At 41.9% G+C, this 20,250-nt stretch overlaps 1 protein-coding gene across 3 annotated transcripts in view; it reads right to left on the bottom strand.

Annotated features, from left to right (window-relative positions):
* LOC139061299 (calcium-activated chloride channel regulator 1-like) overlaps positions 1-20,250 on the bottom strand; it is a 332,028-nt gene that overhangs the window by 23,753 nt on the left and 288,025 nt on the right. For all 3 annotated transcript variants that reach the window (XM_070541075.1, XM_070541076.1, XM_070541074.1), the window contains one exon: positions 742-1,012. In XM_070541075.1, coding sequence (XP_070397176.1) covers positions 742-1,012 — 271 coding nt within the window. The remainder of the gene's footprint in view (positions 1-741; positions 1,013-20,250) is intronic.

Below are 20,250 nucleotides of genomic sequence, written 5' to 3'. Positions count from 1 at the left end.
TTGCATTAGTATAAAGTTTATCCATGAGCAAGTGGCCAACCCGAAATTTCTTTCAATGGAATTAATAACTCAATGCAGTGCGTGAAAGAAAAAAAAATAACAAGAAATCCGTAAACGTTTAAGTGCCGCGGTCTGGGATAGCTTTTCTTAGTCCGCAGAATGTTGTGAAAACTGGCCCCAGTGAAATATTTTCGGAAAATTACGACCTGTTAACAAAATTAAAATTAGCATTTGGAGTCTGTGTGCTTCAACAGATCTGAATTTAAGGGAAGGACATCATATTGGGGCAAATAATTTTTAGCACCTGACGTTTCGTAACCTGTGCTATAGATGAGTACACTAACGTTATTTTTTTTTCATTCCGCCAGCAATAAAATGCGGCCGCGGTAGGCGGGATTTAACCCACCACCTCGATCGCAGAAGCCCTAAGCCATAGCCACTACTCGATGGCGCCGAACCTGGGATACATCAGTTTAAATGTGCAGTATCACACTACTCACTAATTATCGTTGTCCTGTACTCGCGTCAGTTAGCCTCGAAAGCTTCATAGGACGCTGTAATCGCGTGAAACAACACCTTCATAGGGTTCCTCCTTCACTGTTAACATGTCTAGTTGCCTTGTATCGGCTTTTTCTGCTATAACTTTAATGATGTGCAAGTATAACACAATAGGCATCTCTAAAATGTGTGACGCTCTCTGCCATTCGTAAATAAAACAAAAAATTGCCAAGATGTCCATACCATCGCCATTGTCCCACAGCGGCACCGGGCACTTAAATCCTTTCCTGTTGATGACTACAGCTGTGACACTTGCGTCGAGGACGACGTTTTCGCCTTTAGTGACATCAACCAAAATGACGGCATCCTTTGGTTCGCTGATCTCCTCCTCCGACATTTCAACCACAGCCACTATCGGCTTACTGTTGACCTCTCTTACTTGCGACATGACCAGCATGCTGACAATGACTGGTGTCTTGCTTGACGTCAGCACGTGAAGCGTCCAGGTACCAGCCTTGAAAAGTAAATCAATCATTCGATGATTATTCAGTCACTCAATCAATGAGTCAGTCAATCAAAGCACTAGAAAGCAAGGCCACTAGCTGTCATGCATCATTTACCAACTCAATGGTGACAAGAATAGTTATGGACTATTATTCTCTTACTGATCATCTTAAAGACGCGATTGATGACGGTAAATTTGCAAATTAATCACACCATTCTTTGTGCTAAACTTGAGGGCATCGGAATAACTGATCCGCCTCTACTTCTAATCCGCAGTTACTTACAAAATAGAACACAAGCTGTTAACATTTCTGGGCACTACTACTACATTGGCGTACCACAGGGGTCCATATTAGGTCCTCTACTTTTCCTAATTTATAGTAACGATCTGCTTGCTGCCCTCTCTCTTCGAAGTGTATTTTTGACGCTGATGATACTACTATATTTAGTTCTAACAAATGTGTGTCAACGCAAACAAGTAAGCTAAACGAAGATCTCGGGTAAATTTTCACACGCTGTCAAATTAACAAGCTGAAGATTAACCATAATAAGACCAATTTTATCGTCGTTGCCTCACATCAGCGATAGCCTGAGCTCCTTCAATCTATTTCCATCAATAATCACTAACCACTGCAGTCGATCATTGCACCTATTTAGGTGTGAAATTTGATCATCATCTTAAATTTCACCTTCACTTCGCTAATGAGAAAAAGAAAATGACATACGGACCCAGTTGAAAATGACAACAGAGGTTGTGTTCAGTACTACAGAAATTTCTGTTGTACAACAGGATTTTTCTGTAGTAACTACAGATTCCTGATGGAGCGACAGACTTTTCTGATGTACAACAGACATTTGTTGTTGCTACTACAGAAGTACAGTCTGTCGTATGTCTGTTGTTACAACAGAAAGCTGAAGCTCTACAACAGATATTTGTAGTACTACAGAAATTTCTGTTGTACAACAGGATTTTTCTGTAGTAACTACAGATTCCTGATGGAGCGACAGACTTTTCTGATGTACAACAGACATTTGTTGTTGCTACTACAGAAGTACAGTCTGTCGTATGTCTGTTGTTACAACAGAAAGCTGAAGCTCTACAACAGATTTTTGTAGTACTACAGAAAAAATTGTCATCACTACAGGCACCCTGTTGTCCCAACAGAAATGTTCTTGAAGTAACCCGAAAAACTTCTGTAGTGCTACAGAGAGCTGTTGAAATACTACAGAAACCTATTGTGGCAACAGGCCCCCAATTGTCACAACAGAAGTGTTCCTGAAGTAATGCGACCAACTTCTGTTGTACTACAGAAAAATGTTGTTGTACGACAGAAGCCTATCATTGCAACAGGCCCCCAGTTGTCATAACAGAAGTGTTCCTGAAGTAATGGACAAACTTCTGTTGTACTACAGAGAACTGTTCCACAACGGAAACCTATCGCCGCAACATGTACCCAATGATGACAACAGAAGTGCACTGAAATTGTGTGATGCGACAAGCTTCTGTAGTGCCTTGTTGAAAAAGACAAAAGGAATTCCTGTCGCAACTACAGAAATTCTGTTGTACGACAGAAATTGTTGACATTTCTTAATTGGGAGACATTTTTGACATTACGACAGAAATTCTGATTTCGCAACAGAAGCATTCTGTCGCGACAACAAGAGTTCCGAAGTCGGAACAACAGCTTTATATCCTGACAGCGACTCCGACGTTACGACACCAATTCTGACGTCGCAGCAGAAACATTCGGTCGCGACGGCCTAGAGTTCCGAAGTCGCAACAGAAGCGCTTTCCGTCGCGGTCCTTTAAAATTGTATGTTTTCGCATCGGTGGTGTACACTGTACTTTTCTCTTGCGCGGTATTCAATCGCGCTTCTATGAAGCCGGCAATGCTGATGGCACCGACACCGGTAATAAAGTCGACGTGGCGAATAGTTATAATTGTGCCGTGACGACGCGGCACCAGCAACGCCCTACCGGCCTCCTCAAAATCGGCCGCTGATCAAAATCATACCATCTGCGGGAATGGCTGCGTATCCGTGTTTTTTTTTTGGTAAGATGTGGCACACAGGCCTGTGGACTTACATGTGCTGTTACACTGACACATTAGTTAATTTCCCAGGAATATTTCACAAGCTTTATGCGAAGCAGAAAAGAAGATTTGGGTTGTTCCACAAAGCTGCGTGAAAAGCTGTCTCGCTCGGGTCTCATTAATCTGGTACAGTGCTGCCGTGAGAAGCCAGTATGCTGTCAGAAAGAACTCTCATCCACGAATGTTTATGTAGCTATTTTGCATTGAACACACGAATTATATGCGCGCTCAAAAGTGTAAAGAACGAGAGACTACTGTCGAAACTAGCAGTAATAACCCTAAAAGTCAACGTTGCCTATTTCTGAATTCCTTATTTAATATGGATATCGTACATCAAAATCGATGTTCTAGCACTGCACGATGTACCTGTCGATGGTACGAACACTCTTGCTCTTCTGGAAATGCGGCACTTGACGCCGTGGAGTGATAGCGGATCTTGGCTCTCAAAATGCAAATGTAAACATCAGCGCATCAGCACGTCGTACTATTCACATGGTCTAAACGTACACTCGAAAAGCATGTCAGCGGTGGTGCAGTGGTAAGATGCCGGGCTGGGAATCGTGAGGTCGCATGTTCGAATCCTAGGCGAAGACGTTTTTTTTTTTAATTTTTTTTTACTTTTATGTTTTTCTTTTTTGTACTAACAAATTTACATAACCTTACGGACGTCTCTGTCAATTTTTAATTAAATATTGATCAAGAACTACAGAACTTTCTACTACAGGACGTCACACTACAGACAACAGAACTACAGACAACAGAACTACAGGCAACAGAACTACAGGCAACAGAACTACAGGCAACAGAACTACAGGCAACAGAACTACAGGCAACAGAACTACAGAAACAACGTCCCAAAATACGACAGACTGTTAAAATTTCCTGTTGTGTTTTTCAACTGGGGAATACGCGTTTTAATCAAAGTACGACCATATTTCTAATTTTCAACTCTCAAGTCGCTTTATTATGCTTGTGTTCATTGTCATATTAACAATAACACTGAATCATGGGGAAACATAGGTCACCTAACTTCGTTGGAAGTCATTCAGAATCAAGCTGTTTGACTAATAACATTTTCACCTCGTAGCATTAGCGCAAATCAGCTGTTACATGCACATAATACTTTAAATGTGACTGATCATGTGAAGTATAACCTGGCCATATTTACTTTACGGCATTAAACATTGATATTCCAGTAACCATCATACCAAAGACATCCCTTACTAATGTAAAAATACCAGATTTGCAGGAAATATGAACTTCATTTTACCTATCGTTCGCACTAACTACGGGAAGCAGTCATTACACTTTTCAGCTTTATCTTTGTGGAACACATTACCATTCCCTTTAAAACTGTTCAAAGCTCACAGCTTTTGCACAGAACTCAAGTATTTTCTTTTAGCTTCCTCCGAATTTCCCGTTTAAGTTTTCTATGTGTTGAATTTTTAACTTTCACTTTGTTTCTCTATATGTCTCTCGCAATTTTTTTAACTTCTGTTTTTTTTTCTTAAGCTATTGTTTGTAGTTTCACTTTTTGTGGTCTAACCAGAAGCCTTGTTATTGCTTAATACATTCATCTGCTGCTTTTCTGTTCATTTATGCTTTGTCTCCTAAAACCTTTATTATAGGAAATTTCACATGTTGCCATTGTTGTTTTAATAATTCTAGTCATCATGCACAGGAGGTCCCATTTCAGTTTTTAACTACGGTTCCTGCTTCTGTATATACTTATCATGTAATTATCCCCATTTTTGACTTGAATAAAAATGATTCTGATTCTGACTAATTTTATTCCGCGATATACACAACCTTTGTTACATATATATAAATTTACATCAGCGAATCAATGAGTAGTGTGTCGCGATACAATTTACTAGGGCGTTTAATATCACATAAACAAATCATGAAATAATGCAATGCGGAAAAAGTAACGAGCAGTGGCTAAGCATAATTTTGTCGCCCACAATTGCAGAGCTACGTGGTTGGAAGCCTATACCGATTATTTTCAAAGAGGAGGGACACCTAGATAAAATCAATATTTATGCAACTGTGCAACCATTAGATTTATCCTAATTTAGGCAACTATAAACGTGGCGAGTACGAATGGAAGCCGACCCCCCCCCCCCCCTTGCTTGAGCAATAGAAGAAGGCGATTGCAGAACAACTCCAAAATTGCTTGTCAGGGGGACTTGATCTCAGTAAAGTGCATATATTAGGAGGATGACAGAAAACTGTTGATAGGTGCAACGCACGCGTAATGCGGAGGTTGTGGGTTCGCTCCCCAGCGGTGATGAGTTATCTTTTTGTCCACTTTCATTTTCATTGTCTTTATTATTTTCTAGATTTCACTGTCATCCATAGCTGATTTCGCCGATTCTTCCTTTGGCTTCAATCACTGTTGGCTTTATATGTTGCAAATACTACATAGAAATACATCGCACCTGTAAAGTCATCATCGCAGCACGAATGACCAGTGTGCAGTATTATAGGATCATACTTATCAGATGCGATAAATAAGTACTACCAAGAGGACTAAAAAGCAACTGTAATATTGCAGTAAAACATTCTCTAGTTGACGCTTGTTCAATGTGCAGAAATTATTTGCGCTGAATTCGGTCAGTATCACTACTACTGGTTAGGGAAAACCTGATAATCCAGTGCACCAACACGTGGAGAACTTTGCGTTTGATTGGCGACGCCTGTATGAAGGGTTTGGATGCACGCGGTTGGAACGCGTAAGTTTCACGGTGTTATGCCTTTTTAGTATGTCTTCTTTAATAAAAATGCGCCGAATGGCACAGCCACCCTCTTGTTTGCGTGCGTGTGAACAAAGCGCGTCTTCAGGCCACTGTGATCCGTGAGCCGTCGCAGCCGTGCTTAAAAATGCTTGGTCTGTTTTGCCGCCATGGCAGGGAAAGCGTTTCAAACCGCATCAGCTGGGAGATTTCACGTACTCGCATAATGTTATCTTATCATCGTGTTGGCCATGCAGCTCGTTGCGGCGGACTCCCTTCCAAGGCTTTCTAGACTAATGTTTCCCACATGTGTAAGCCGCACTACAGGGAATCATTTTATTTTCCAAGAACGTTCGTGCTGCAGTTCTCCTATAGACTATAATCTGTCAAGTCATTTTTTGTAGCACCGATGGAAGGTTTTCGCTCCCTTCAAGGCCTTCAATTTGATCGCCTCGTTAGCTTCAGTGCTTGCGTAGCCACGTAAGCATCAGCGGCCATTTTTCCTTGGCTTGCTTCGTGAAACAGTGACTTACAGTTGCGAAGTCCTGGATTTTCACGTAACAAGCTGCAGCCTTCAAAGAACGCCACTGCAAGCTTAAAAGAAGAAGCTACACTGCACGATTCGGTTTCCGTTTGAACCAAGTGCTGCATACCTGTGATCTCCAACCAGTCCTGATAGGATCGGGCGTCGTACTGGTCACCCCACAAACTGTCTAAATATTGTTGTACGAACGACAGCCGTAGTGACTAGATGGCTGCAACGCATAGCAGCACCGCATAGAGATTTCGACTGTTACTAGAGGACACTGGCGCAGCTGTCTACGAGTGTTTCAAGCAGGGTAGTTCAGCCAGCATGGGAATGATTGGTAGTACATATTTTTGCCTAAACTTAGCCCTTCTGGCTTTAAGTGGCTGCGTGAATTTGCAAAGTGACCATTCTTTCAGAAAGCGCTGCGTTATAAATAAGTAAACATCATTAGAACTGTCCGACGGCAGGATTCGAGTACTAGACCTCTGGCAAAGAGCGCAACATTGACGCCATACAAGCAGGGACAAGCGGAACCACTGCAAATAGCAGCGATTATGCGTAGTTGTTCAGTCTAATTTACTTCTCCTTAAAAAAAATTTTAGGTTGCTCAGAAATTTAGTCCAATTTGAGCCCAGATAAAGCTTAATATACGAAGCCACAAGAACGGCAGAAGCCCCAACCACAGTGATCAAGCAAGTCCATTTACTACTCATCATTCCGATGATGGCTAAACAACCGCAGCGCTAGAGTTCCGTTGAGTGACTTTAGGATACTCTATGCAGCGTGGATTAGTTTAGAGAATGCCTGCCACGGAGGCGGTGCCACCGATGGGCACGTTCCTCACCAGTCTGATATCCCCGTTGAGATGTTCGCCTCTATTGCAGCTCCTAGCGGAATAAAAATCAACTAGAATTTGCATTTCATACGAAGTTGAAGTTTACAGAGTAAACATACATCGAAAGTGCACCTATTCTGTCTCGCAGCACCTACTAAAACACTACTCGCGAAACTGACAACTGCGAATTGAGGGTATTTCACCGGCGGGGACAATTACCCCGGCTGCCTCAGCGAGGCGACTCGCTTGGACTGCTTTTCCTACTGACAGTGTCAAAAAAGGTAATTCTGTTCATTGACACGTGGAAGAATTTTACAAAGGCTAATCGCGTTGGCAGAAATGACGAACTTCACTCCAAGCGCCATTGGCCACCGCTGCACCAACCAGTAAGTATGGCTTTCTGGCCTTGTCTACGGCGCTCAGTGGATGGTGCCCCATTTGAAGTGAGTGTTGCTCGCGTAAGTGTGAATGTAAGTGTGAATGTGAATGCTGCTCGCGCAAGTGTAAGTGTGACGTTATTATAAAACAAATTACGTCCTGCAGAGCTGTTTGTTCTGTACCCTTTTCGAGAATATGAAGTCTATCGTACGCAGATGCATGGGACTTTAGATTTGGGTGAAGCGTACCAGTAGCTCGCTTGTTGACACTGTGTCGAGCGTGTCCGGAAACTTCTTATATCTCAAGAAAAAGGGCACACATAATACTAAGCCCCACAGAAAGTTAGACGCCGAATCGTAGCAAGTTCTTGCGGCTTTTTCCAAAAAAAAAGAATTTTTTTGTGTCCGTCACGTTGAAGGAATATCTTGGTAATCTGATACCGCCGGCAGTGCAGGGCCAGGAACAATGACTCATACTCCCGTAAGGCAGCAGCGTGAAGCACACATAAGCACAGCTTTCGTTTCAATAGGAAATGCACAAAAGAAAAGTTAGTGACGTTTCACTTAGTGAACATGGATGACGCGTAAGCGTACGGCTGCTATAGCGCACACGACGCTTTCGGCCCTTGGTATGCCTAGACGACTAAACTAATCACATCGGAGATCATATTAAGGGGGTATAGTAGGGCAAATCGACCAAAAAACTGATTTTTTGATTTCATCAATAAAAAATAATACACACTGTGGGGAGCAAAACAGTGCAGCGGCGAGCGCGTAGGAGCGCTCTAAGCCATTTAAAAATGGGGCCAAAAAGCGCGCCGCCTGGTATTTAAACGTGACAGACGCTAGGGTTTGTTTACATGTTGTTTTTCGTAAATTTTTCAGTGTTTACGTAATTATGTTTACTTCATGTTTACGTTTACGTAAACATGGGGAAAGGCTTTGGGGAAGACAGCAAAAAAGCCAGAAGGTTTCTGTACTCTGCTGGTGCATGTTGAACGGTTGTTGTGAAGGTGCAAACATAAAAATGCGTTTTTCTTGAAATCACTTTTTTCAAAATTTTCGGAACTTGATGTACCTTTTCTGGAAAACTATACAGCCCATTACACTGAAATTTTCCCAGAATATACTCACATTCCTTGCAAGTAATCTGAACCTATATGTGTGAAAAAATCACTCAGGTATAACTAAAAAAAAAGAAAAGGTTATTAGAAAGACCCTCCACGGTACGAGACGTGTGATGGCAATATTTTTTCTCTTGTGACGTAAATGTGGCAAAGCATTTTTTAAAGGTTCCAGTTAAACCCACTGTTATACAGAATTATTGTGCGAAATTTCACGGTCATGCTGTTTTTGGTTTCTGAGGAAAGGTACATTTTATTTTACATCATAGCTTAATGTTTGGTTCTCAAATAGACAAAAAATAAAAAAGCCCTGCAGTAAAAAATTACACCAAATAAGGCCAACACTATTGCTATTGAGCGTGCAGAATTTCACGCTAATATATAGAACAGTTGTTGAGATATAAAGCGGAAACCAAGATAGTTCATGCACCCTACCACACCCCCTTAAAGGAACGACTCGCACCGTCGTGCCATACGCAGCAGTTGCCGCAGTGGAAGGCCCTGTTGTCCACATTCGCTTATTTGCAAATGCACGCAGGTATACATCAAGACTTCAAATTCGATGCCCGCTGATAATCGCTGTCAAAACGCTGGCGTGCCGAATCGCGGCAGCAGCAGTGAGCGAAGTGACCTTCCTGCTCTCTGTCGCTTCAACGCAAACAGACCGTTAGGGCAAAGCACACACGAAGCTACAAGCCGTCGTCCCACCTAGACTGTGCCCCCAACGCAGATCGCTTTCAAGATAAAGCACGCGCGACAGCGCACGGCTGATATACACCCTATTGGAAAATCCTATTTAAATTCAAACTGGGCTTAACAGGGACCTGTTTAGCAACAAACAGGTATGAACAGGACCAGTTTACACATGAACAGGTTTGAACGCGGCCCGTTTGCATGCAAACAGGAATAAACAGGACCAGTTTACACACGAACAGGTCTGAACGGGGAACTTGTTTGGTATGCAAAGAGGTATAAACAGGACCACTTAACACACGAGCAGGTCTGAGCGGGGTCTCGGTTGGCATGCAACCAGTTTTAGGCACGACCAGTTTACGCAGAAATGGGTCTTAAGAGGGGCCCTGTTTGCAACTAAACTGGCTTATACTGGACGCACTGGCACCATACAGAGGCGCCTGTTTGGCACAAAAGCTGGTTTATTCTGGAGCTTTGTGGCAACCCTACTGGGTGGTATCATGCAACCCTACTAGGTGGTATCATGCTTGAATAGAACTGGGGAGGAACATTTTTATTGTTCCATATCCTGACAATTTAGCCCCTAGTGCGAGATTGGGGCCATTCTCAAGCTCTACAGAAATTGCGTGACCAATGGCTGGCTTTGTAGCTTTCAAATAAAGCTACATGCATGCACGCCAACATTACAGTACGCGTTACAGTAGTTACAGCACGCGTTACAGTACTTGAGTGAAAAGCTGTCTCGCTCGGGTCTCGTTAATCCGGTACAGCGCTGTCGTGAGAAGCCAGTATGGTGTCAGAATGAAGACTTACCCATGAGTGGTTATGTAGCTATTTTGCATTCAACACACGAATTATATGCTAGCTCAAAAGTGTAAAGAGCGAGAGACAACTGTCGAAATTAGCAGTAAAAACCCTCAGCGCTCCCATCACCGTTGTCTATTTCTGAATTTCTTATTCAATATGGATATCGTTGCATCAAAGTCGATGTTCTAGCACTCCACGATGTACCTGTCCATGGTAACAACACTTTTGCTCTTCTAGAGATGCGGCAGTTGACGCGGTGAAGTTAAAGCGCATCTTGGCTTTTAAAATGTAAATGTAAACAGCAACCCAGGCAGCGGTATTTACTGTTGACATAACCAAAATGTACCCTGGTAGATACGTACGGCGTGGTGCATTGGTAAGATGCTGGTCTCGGAACCTTCATATATGAAAGTGGAATCCCCGGCGGAGGTCTTGTTTTTTATATTTTTCTTTGTACTAATAATTTTGCATATCCCTAAAAAGGTCTCTGTCAATTATTAATGAAATATTGATCAGGAACTACTGAAATTTCGACTACGGGACGTCAAACTACAGACAACAGAACGACGGAAACAACGTCCCAAAATATGGCAGACTGAAAATTTCCTGTTGTGTTTTTCAAGTGGGTGAGACGTCTATACGGCCTATACGTAGATTGCTGTCCTCTCTATTAAAAGCAGCTTTGCTGAAACACGCCGTACAAGACACTGTACGACTCGCATAACATCGAAACACAACGCCATAAGCATCCATGGGATCACTGAAAGCACGGTCGCTTTCGGTGGCGGCCTACACATGGCGGCACCGGTACCGCCGGTAAAGTTACAGGTGATACTATTTTGCCGTCTTCAGCTGTTGCTACATGTGAGTGCGCTCTGCATTGACGCCGTCCGATGTAGTTCTTTAATCGTGTGTACGCTGTGCTGAGAGAAATTGTGATGCATTTTGTATGCATTGAGAATCACAAAACCCCTGGGACCGTGTAATGTAGCCCGCAGTATCCTTCGTGTGGTGCGCCGATGTCTAATATTGTAGATATGACCCTTCGCACTTGCTTTGTTCCGGGCTCATGAAAAGGATCTCCTCCTCTGGCACTCCCGCATCGTATCAGACTGTAGGGAAGAATTTGGTGAAAGTTGTGCGCCTACGTCCTGTAGGTGATCCGCCATTCAACAGTGTGTGCGCCGGAAGTACCGTAGGTGCAGTCGATGCCGCGGTATCTGTGACACTAAAAGGAGCGTTTTCCGAGTAAGCCTAGAAAGGTAAGTCCAGCGCTTGCGCGCGTTCTTGCAGTCTATGGTTCGTGAAGTGTGCGTTGTTGTATGCACCGCAAGATCCGTACAACAACCGAATCCGGATTAGTAAAGCAGCAAGAATTATAAATGTGCTTTTCAAATGGTTGTTATTCTTGTCGCAGTGCACATTTAGCAAAAAGTTCTATGAAAATTGTCCTAAAACGTATTCATGTTACCAACACCTCTATCATAGGCTTATTTGCTTTCACCTATGAAGCACGCTAGCGCGGGTGGTTCTTTGATCTAATGGGCACAAAAATTCAAGCAAGAAAAGTTACTGTTTGTGTACATAATTTTTCATTGAGAAATGGTATAGGCATTTTTAGAAGTAGTACGTCGATGTGTCATCTTCACAGCTAACTGCTGCGCGAGATAGCACCCGATTGCTGTGTCGACACATGGCCAGATTTTTAGCTTGTATGGAACTCTTCTGTTTATAGAGTGTCGTCAGATGGCGTGTATTAGTGTCCTGTGTGTTTTTGTGTACTTGTAAAGGGTTCTCATCTTGCAGAGAAGCCGAAATTACAAAAGCAATGTTTCTTTTTATTCGAAATATCTTTGTTTTCTGTATTGTCTCTCCAGAAGAAGAGGTGGTCTGTTGTAATTTTGAGCGTATCTTCCATTAGGAGCAGTGCTTTGTTCCGCCGCATAAACAAATTAGGTTTTGGAACGCTTTTCATGTCCTAACGAATTTTTTGATAGTACAATTCGCATTTCACTTTACACAGATGTACGTTTGTGTGAAGCTTTTCATAGTAGATTCATGTTTGCTACAGTTCGATTTACGTGTTATATAACCGCCTGTGATTTAACAATCAGATATTTGCACGACCAGTTGCAGCTTCATGTAACTGGTTGTATGAGACTTTTTTTTCAAAATATGACGTGATCTCTTTATATCACGAGTTTGCAGTTTCAGCAGGGATAACAATAAATGAAACATTTGTTATTGTTTAGGGATGGCAAGATTTTGTGAACCAGAGGCACCTCCACATGTGCACCTGCGGCACTTCTGCAGCCTCAACAGAAATGGCAAAGTACCTGCTGGGCATGCTGTGACATGGTGTGTACAAAGCTGTTGCTGCCACTCAAATGAGCTGCAGATTTTGTTGGTATCATCCATATTTGGAAACTCCTGAATTTTGTGTGGGTTTACAAATGTGGGCTCATTTTACAATTTTATGAATGTCGCTTTAGAAAGACAATGAAGTTGTGTTGGTTAAGGTGTTTTAAAGCTGTTGAAAAAGGGGGGGCCTGACATTGATAAAATGCATGTAAAATAATTAATTGTAATGGCACTTGTACAGCTTTACTATTTGCGATGCGATATCTCTAACGAGAACATCAGAGGGGCACTTGCTTTAGGGAAGTTTGGTCAGATAAATTCCTGAAGCAGCTAACGCGGCAGCAGCAAACACGCTGAAAAGCTCTGTAACCTAAAAAACAAAAAAAACAATGTTGTCAGTTACTGGTTTCAAGTTCGCTGCAGCTTTTTGTGCTGCACGACAAGTTAAATAATAGTTGATAGTGTGTGTCCGTGAAGTAATAGTTCTACGCAAACACACGAGGTGAAGAGAAGTAAGTAATAAAGGAAAAATCAAACATTCACCCGTTTGTAGCATTTGCTACAAAGGAAACCAGTATGTGTTCCTCAAAGGGAAAGCCACACAGTTAAAGAAAAAGTCGTCCTGGTAAGGGACTCAAACCTGGGACTACCGCCTTTCCAAGGCACCCACTCTACCACCTGAGATAACCAGGTAGCTAGCATATGGCAGGGCGAATTCAAATTTGTCGACAACACGAAGCAAAGGCAAGGGTCTGACTTGATATTTTTTTTCTCTTTAATAATTACTTGTCTACACCTTGCGTGTTTCCGCAGAACTATTACGTCAGACCCTTGCCTTTGCTTCGTGTTTTCGACACATTCGACTTCACCCGGCCATCTGCTAGCCGCCTGGTAATCTTGGATGGTAGAGTGGCTGACCCGGAAAGGCGGTGTTCCCGGGTTCGAGTACCAGACCAGGACCATTTTTTTTAAACTGTGAGGCTTTCCTATCAAGGAATTCGTACGGGTTTCTTTTGTAACAATCGCTACGAGCGGATGGATGTCCGATTTTTCCTTTATTAATAATGTGTGTGTTTATGCAACAATGGGGGTGCTGGGAGCAAGCTTTAAAAAATGTGTACTATATCCCCAACAAAGAAATTAGTGCCTGCAGCATTTTCACAAAATATTATGTTCACAGATTGGCAGGTATCACATAATGTACAACATTAATGTACAACACTTTTGCTGTAGATGCCCTATTCATAACGTCGATTTTCTGTCTACTTGAATCGTATATTTACAAATTTGGCCACCTTCAGTTTGAACAAGTTACATAGGTAGCCCCCTCTGAGTTAAATATATTTAGGGGCTATTGAATATGTGCATGATATACCTACTCACTGTATTGTGACAGATATGTTTAGGAACTGTGTTGTGAGGCATGCATATCCTTTTACCTGTATGTCTTGCTGCAGTTTGCATGACAAAAGCATAAAAGCTTTGCCCACCTCTATTATTATGCTTTCATGTAGACTTCTAACATCTGTGCCCACACAGACTCTATGTTCTTAATTACATTTTCCTAAGTATTCACTGTTGTGCGTTACATTGTTGTGTGTTACATTACTGTGTTTTACACATTTTTCTTCGTTTTATTTTGGAGGGGGTATTCATTTCTATAATAGTACAGAGAAAGGGACATCAAAACAAAAAGCCACGAAGGGTGGCTTAAAAGTGTATGAAGCTTGGAATTCTACATTCCATCGCCTAAAGCGCTACCAGAAGTAAAACATTCCTAATGGCCTTTTTTATAAGCTAGCTGCCAGATACATTGTCTCATTATGAGAGTATGTTATTTTTTCTTCTTTGGTCTGACTTGTTTTGTTGAATGCTCTCCTTGGTAGTTCAGAATTTGTTTTCTCGCAACCTCACGCAATACTCCAACTGGAGCCTATGAGCTATGTATATAATAAATAAGTGAATTCCTAAAGCATGCAAGAAACCATGCAGCATAGCATTTAAATGTTGCCAGTTTATAGTGCTTCTCGAGTGCAGCGCAGCATGGAACTTGAGTTTGATCTCTCCAGATGTAAAAAAAAATTGCAGGTTATGAAAATGTGGTCCTACAAACTGCTGGTTACGCATATCAGTCAGCATCTTGCCGTGGTCACAAGTGAGAATGCAACCAAAAGCTGGGCGTGCTCGGCCCTTTTGCATATGACACAGGATAAAGCTTCAACTCTGCTATTGCTTCTCTTATAAGAGGAGCATCCCTCTCACCTTCCCCTCTTATTATTCTGTCAAATTGCCAATATGCATGACTAATAGAGACTTGGTTATGAGGTTGACTGCTGAACTTGGCTTCTGTGTGCCTGAATAGATAGTGGTACCCTTGAAGCAATGCTGTACATCACGCTCATGTTAATATGGTCAACCTAAAATATGAAAATTGTCTGTGACATTCTTAGGGAAACAACGTATTGTGCTGTGAATAATGTATGACCAGTTCCCTAAAAAAGGACCAGAAACAATATTTCCTCACCTAACAAAAGTGGTTGGGCACGCCATGCTCAAGACATGCTTTCTTAAAAAATAATATTATAGCATGTTGTGTCACCCATGCTATTAAAGTGGCAAAGGTCATAACATCCTTTAATTTGACAATTAAAATGTGTATGAGCACCTAAATTCTACCCTTAGCCCCTTTTGTAGTAGACACACCATTGTGGTACAAAGGGAGCTCTATGTCATTAGCTAGCTTCTGGAATAAGTTCAGACTGAATAGGCACTTGTTAAGATTTGGTGTAGTACCATACTGCACCCCATCCAAAGCTTTCTTTTCTTATTCCAATTAGGCCATGAAACCACTTTTCTCCTAAAGGGAAAGACAACCATTCAGAACGTAAATCGAGATAACCTCGCTGATGGGAAAATTGCGTCACATATTGTCTGAAACGAGCACTGTTTTCTCATTAGACAAGGATCTCTATTTTTGATACTTGACAAGTAACGAAAAATGACCTATGGCACCCTCATGTGGCAAAAGCATAACAAAAAATAGGATGCCCTATCATGTGACCTTCTATAAGTGTAAGCGGCTACTCGGCTTCTTTAAATATATTGAAATGTGGTACATTTATTTCTAATAGAAGTTCTTTCTGCAATTTGCAAAACGCAGCTAAATCTTCAATTCCTCTGAGCAGAACAATGCCGTCACAATTTGTGAAGCATGGTGGTGCATGCTGTAGCCCATTCTCGGAGACCATATGGCACTGTGAGAACTTGCATGTTGCTTCTTAGCGCAAAAAACTTGAATAAAAGAAGACAGAGGCGAAAGAAAAGGAAAGACGAGCGCTACACGTAGAACTATTTATTCCGAAAAACAGAGCATCTTATATATACTAAAAAATGCACCTGTGCAAATGCATAAAACAAGCAAAGGACGTCAGTCAGCCGAAGGCATTGTCATCAATTTTTATTTGCTGAGCAATCTGAATTCCGAATCATAAAGCGTAACAGAAGTTTGACCAGTGCATGGATATGGAAGGCCTCTAACAGTTCACGTGGGGTTATGTTCTTGCTTCTGCCTAGGATCCTGATATAAAAACACCATGGTTCACAGTCGAGACAAGACCTGCAATGTGCAAACAGGTGCACAGCCGTACCTTTCTTTAAAATACTTGCATGCTATCTGATTCGGTCATTGACGCAATGTATCACTTGCTACAGCTGAGTGGAATCAAGCAAACCACTCCAGTGGAGCAATGCACGTAACGTCTTACATACTCTACTGCACACCCTTTCGTAGCACCACCCGTGATTTGGGGGCAGAGATGGGCCGTCTTGTTCGAGCGAAGGAGACCACAGGTACTCTATACCTATTGGCCACTTTCTTGATATTGTGGCTAACGCTGTGAAGGTACGGGATCGCTTGTGCCTTTTTTCGAGCGCTACACTCACCTTCATCGCCCTCCTTAGGCTTTTTGTTGCCTCTTAACTTCTGGAGCAACGTTCCCAGACTTTCGTCAACACCTAGCGAGGGTAGCCGGCTTTTGAAAGCTACCCTCGAAGTAGCCAACTTTTAAAAGCCGCTCGGTCTGATTTTCAAAACTCGCCTTGATCCTATGAACACACATAGTTTAAGAGCATACCCAGGCAGGCTGTTGCAATCTTTTGTTTTACAATTTTTGAGTGGGCGGAATCATGTGGTAAGAGCTCTATTTTGAGCATGATGAGTTGCACCAGCAAGCATGTTCTTTTAAACACATCATATTTAAATCTAAAAACTGCAGCACGTTCTCCACCGGAATCTCATGGGTAAAACATAGGCCCTTGTCGTGGAATTTAAAAAGCTTTAAAACTGCGCTCATTTCATCATTGTCAGTTGAAGGGCACTGTCCAAAACACGAACAAGGACACTGTCCAAAGGGACTACAAAATCGTCTACATATAAAAGGTCTTTATCACGTGCGTGTTCTTAAAACAGTTGTTGAGGGTTACATCCAATTCAAAAAGAAATAGGTCATGTAGCAGAGGCGCTACGTGAGTATTGTTGATTGTGAAAAAGAATAAAAGTACTTGAGACAGCCTTCCAATAAGGCCAGAACATTTGATGGCCTTATTCTGTGAAGGTATGGAACGTACCTTCACAGGGCTAGCCACAGTCTCAAGAAAGTGGCGTATAGGTGTGGAGTACCTGTGGTCTTCTCCATCCCGAACAAGCTGGCCCGTCTCTGCCCCCGAAATGCTGGCATAATGCCAGCATCTCGATCCTATTTATGCCTAACGGAAGTTGCTTTGTTCAATGCCACTTTTATATTGTTTCCTTTGTGATTCTAAGGTCACTTGTTTTATAGCTGCTAAGAACGGGTGTACAGTACAGCTCGTTAAGTGTTACGTGCATTGCTCCATTAGAGCGGTTTACCTGATTCCGCTCAGCTGTGACAAGTGCTAAATTGAACAAACTGGGCTTTGCGTCAAAAACCAAATGAGAGAGCACGCAAGTAATTTAAAGCAAGATACGACTGACCACTCTTTTTTAACGTCAGGATCCTTGGCAGAACCAAGAACAAAACTGCACGTGAACTGTTAGAGGCCTTCCATATCCAAACCACTGGTCTGCCCGCGTGAGTCAAACTTCTGTTATGCTTTATGATTCGGAATTCAGATTGCTAAGCATATAAAAATTTACAGCATTGCCTTCGGCTGACTGACGTTCTTTGCTTGTTTTATGCGATTGCACATGTGCATTTTTGTGTATGTACAGGATGCTCTGTTTTTGGAATAAACAGTTGTAAGTGTAGCGCTCGTCTTTCCTTTACTTTTGCCTCACTGTTTCCTTTTTCGAGTTTTTAACGCTAGAAAGCAACATGTTAAGTAAGCACCAACTTACCCAAGAAGAATTTATCCTTGACAACATGCATATATAGCCGAAATACGGCTCCACAGATGCAGCAGCATATTATGATAGCATTTTATTTTCTAAAGGGGTTTTTGCAAATGGTTAATTAATGCTGAACTCATTCCTGCGAAATCCACACATCAGTCTGCTTTCACAATTAGTGAAGTAGGCTTTAGTCATCGCTCTCACTTTTGTTGCTGGCATAGGGGCTCCTATTTTTGGGTGGGGCAATCCTGATCAAAAAATCTTGTTTACGAAATTTCTACGTGATATGAGGACCACTGCAAGTATAACTACTTCCGATAATGAGCATTTAATTGTGCCACCAATGACCCGGCTCCTTAGAAATCCGTTGTCAGTCCCTTTAAAACTCTGGCGGTGCGTCACACACGGAGCATCCCATTTGTTCCTCCCTTTACAATTACTCCTGTTATTCAGTTTTATGTTGCATGGAACACCAAGGTACACTAAACGAGGCCAAGTATAAGTGCATGGTTTGAATGCGAATCAGATGACAAGGGTCACATGAGTGTAAACAAGCTTGCAAATTTCGCTTTAAAGGAATGCTAAAGAGAAAGAGGAAATCATATTAGATGGATTAAGTATTCTCTGAGGACGCTTTCCCTACTAAATCTTGTTATAAGAGTTTAATTATAAAGAGAGAAAATGAAGGTGAAAATTCAGTTTTTGAAATTTTGTGCCAAGGTTTCACTGCTGGCATGTTAAGGGCACACCATGCATTCCAGGGTATTTTCTTCTATTTCGGCTATTGCGGTTCAGTTCACTTGCTTAAAACTTGCCAAGTTCAGTTTCTGGCTAACTTATAATGCAATGTTATCAATATTTGCCAAAGTCAAATTAATTAGACCCCTAGCAGGCTGCGTCAAAATTCAAGGCATCACGGCAAGCTGGTGTGGCAACTTTATTGTGGTTTCACCATCCATCTTAAATTCTGTCTTTTTTGACCTATAAAGCCTCCTCTCTTGGTAACTACAGTTTTTTGGTATTGTGGTAGAGTAATTGACTAACGCAGCTCAAATAATTATTTGCTGTGTAGTGCCCTTTAAAGTTTTGTATGAATCATTCGGCATGAGATGACACTGCCCGAAAGTTCAGTTGCATGTCAGCAGTTTGTAAACCATAATCACCAGCACTGTCCTCGGGCACTAGAGATATGAGGGACAGGCAGATGTTCACAGTGCACATGTATTGAGGAAATATCAAGCAGAGATTGAAAGAGCACAGCGCTCTTTCACTTTCATTGTGAGCATCGCCAAAATGAATTGTTGTCAATTTTCTCAAGCTTCAACTGTTGTGGTGGTGTTTTTTGTCTACAAAATGCTCATATGCAATTCATAGCACTGGTGATTTTTGTATGTATGGGAAAGACTGCAGAATAATTTCGCTTGTTCAAAACATGGTATGGAACTGGCCACTGTTTGTTTTAAATTGGATAGGAACCTATTGCGGTATTCTTTATGGTGCCCTGGTGCATTAAGCATGGGCAGATTCCTAAAACTTGTACATTGTTGATGAAAATTAGGTTGAAACCATAGAAGGATGAATATAGAAGGCTAATAATGGCCTCTGAGTACACACGCTGAGTTGTAGCTCCTCGGGACACTTATTAGTTAACTTTATCAGGTAATACCATTAGCCTTATGGGTGCTATAATGTTGCAGTGCCTGTAGGATGGCCAGCATTACAACACACATTAAAATTATTGCACAAGTCATGCAATATGGTTTTGGGATTGGCCCACCAAGTGACAACCTTTAACTACACTATACATGGGATCAGCCCAGCTTACTCCGTCAGGGAGACATCCATGCATAAGGGGAGGGGTGTGGCAAAAAGAGGGCGTTCGATTAATCTTTCTCACATAGATAGCTCATACATATAATCTTCCTTAACCTGGATGCTTTGTAGCGAAAAGTGAAGTTAGTTATGGGCATAATGCCAGCATTTCGATCCTATTTATGCCTAACGAAAGTTGCTTTGTTCAATGCCACTTTTATATTGTTTCCTTAGTGATTCTAAGCTCACTTGTTTTATAGCTGCTATAGGTACGGCTCGACCTGGAGAAGAAGTGTAAGCAGACCATGCTATGTTGGTGATCTGCGCCGATCTCCACATCCAAGTTGGTCCTGCAACAGTTGGGCACCACTGTGCCTTGCTTCATTGGCAAGGCGATATAGAATGGTGTGCTTGTACTTCAATTTCGGTGTTGAAAAATATGTTAAGGAAAAAAAAACAAGGATTGGCCTTTATGATAGATATACGCATGCTCTTTCTTTAAGGTGTTCTTTGA

Source organism: Dermacentor albipictus, chromosome 6 (assembly GCF_038994185.2).
Source record: "Dermacentor albipictus isolate Rhodes 1998 colony chromosome 6, USDA_Dalb.pri_finalv2, whole genome shotgun sequence".
Classification (NCBI taxonomy): Eukaryota; Metazoa; Arthropoda; class Arachnida; order Ixodida; family Ixodidae; genus Dermacentor; species Dermacentor albipictus.
The sequence above is the reverse complement of the archived record's forward strand: the minus strand, read 5'-3'. Positions and strand labels throughout refer to the sequence as shown.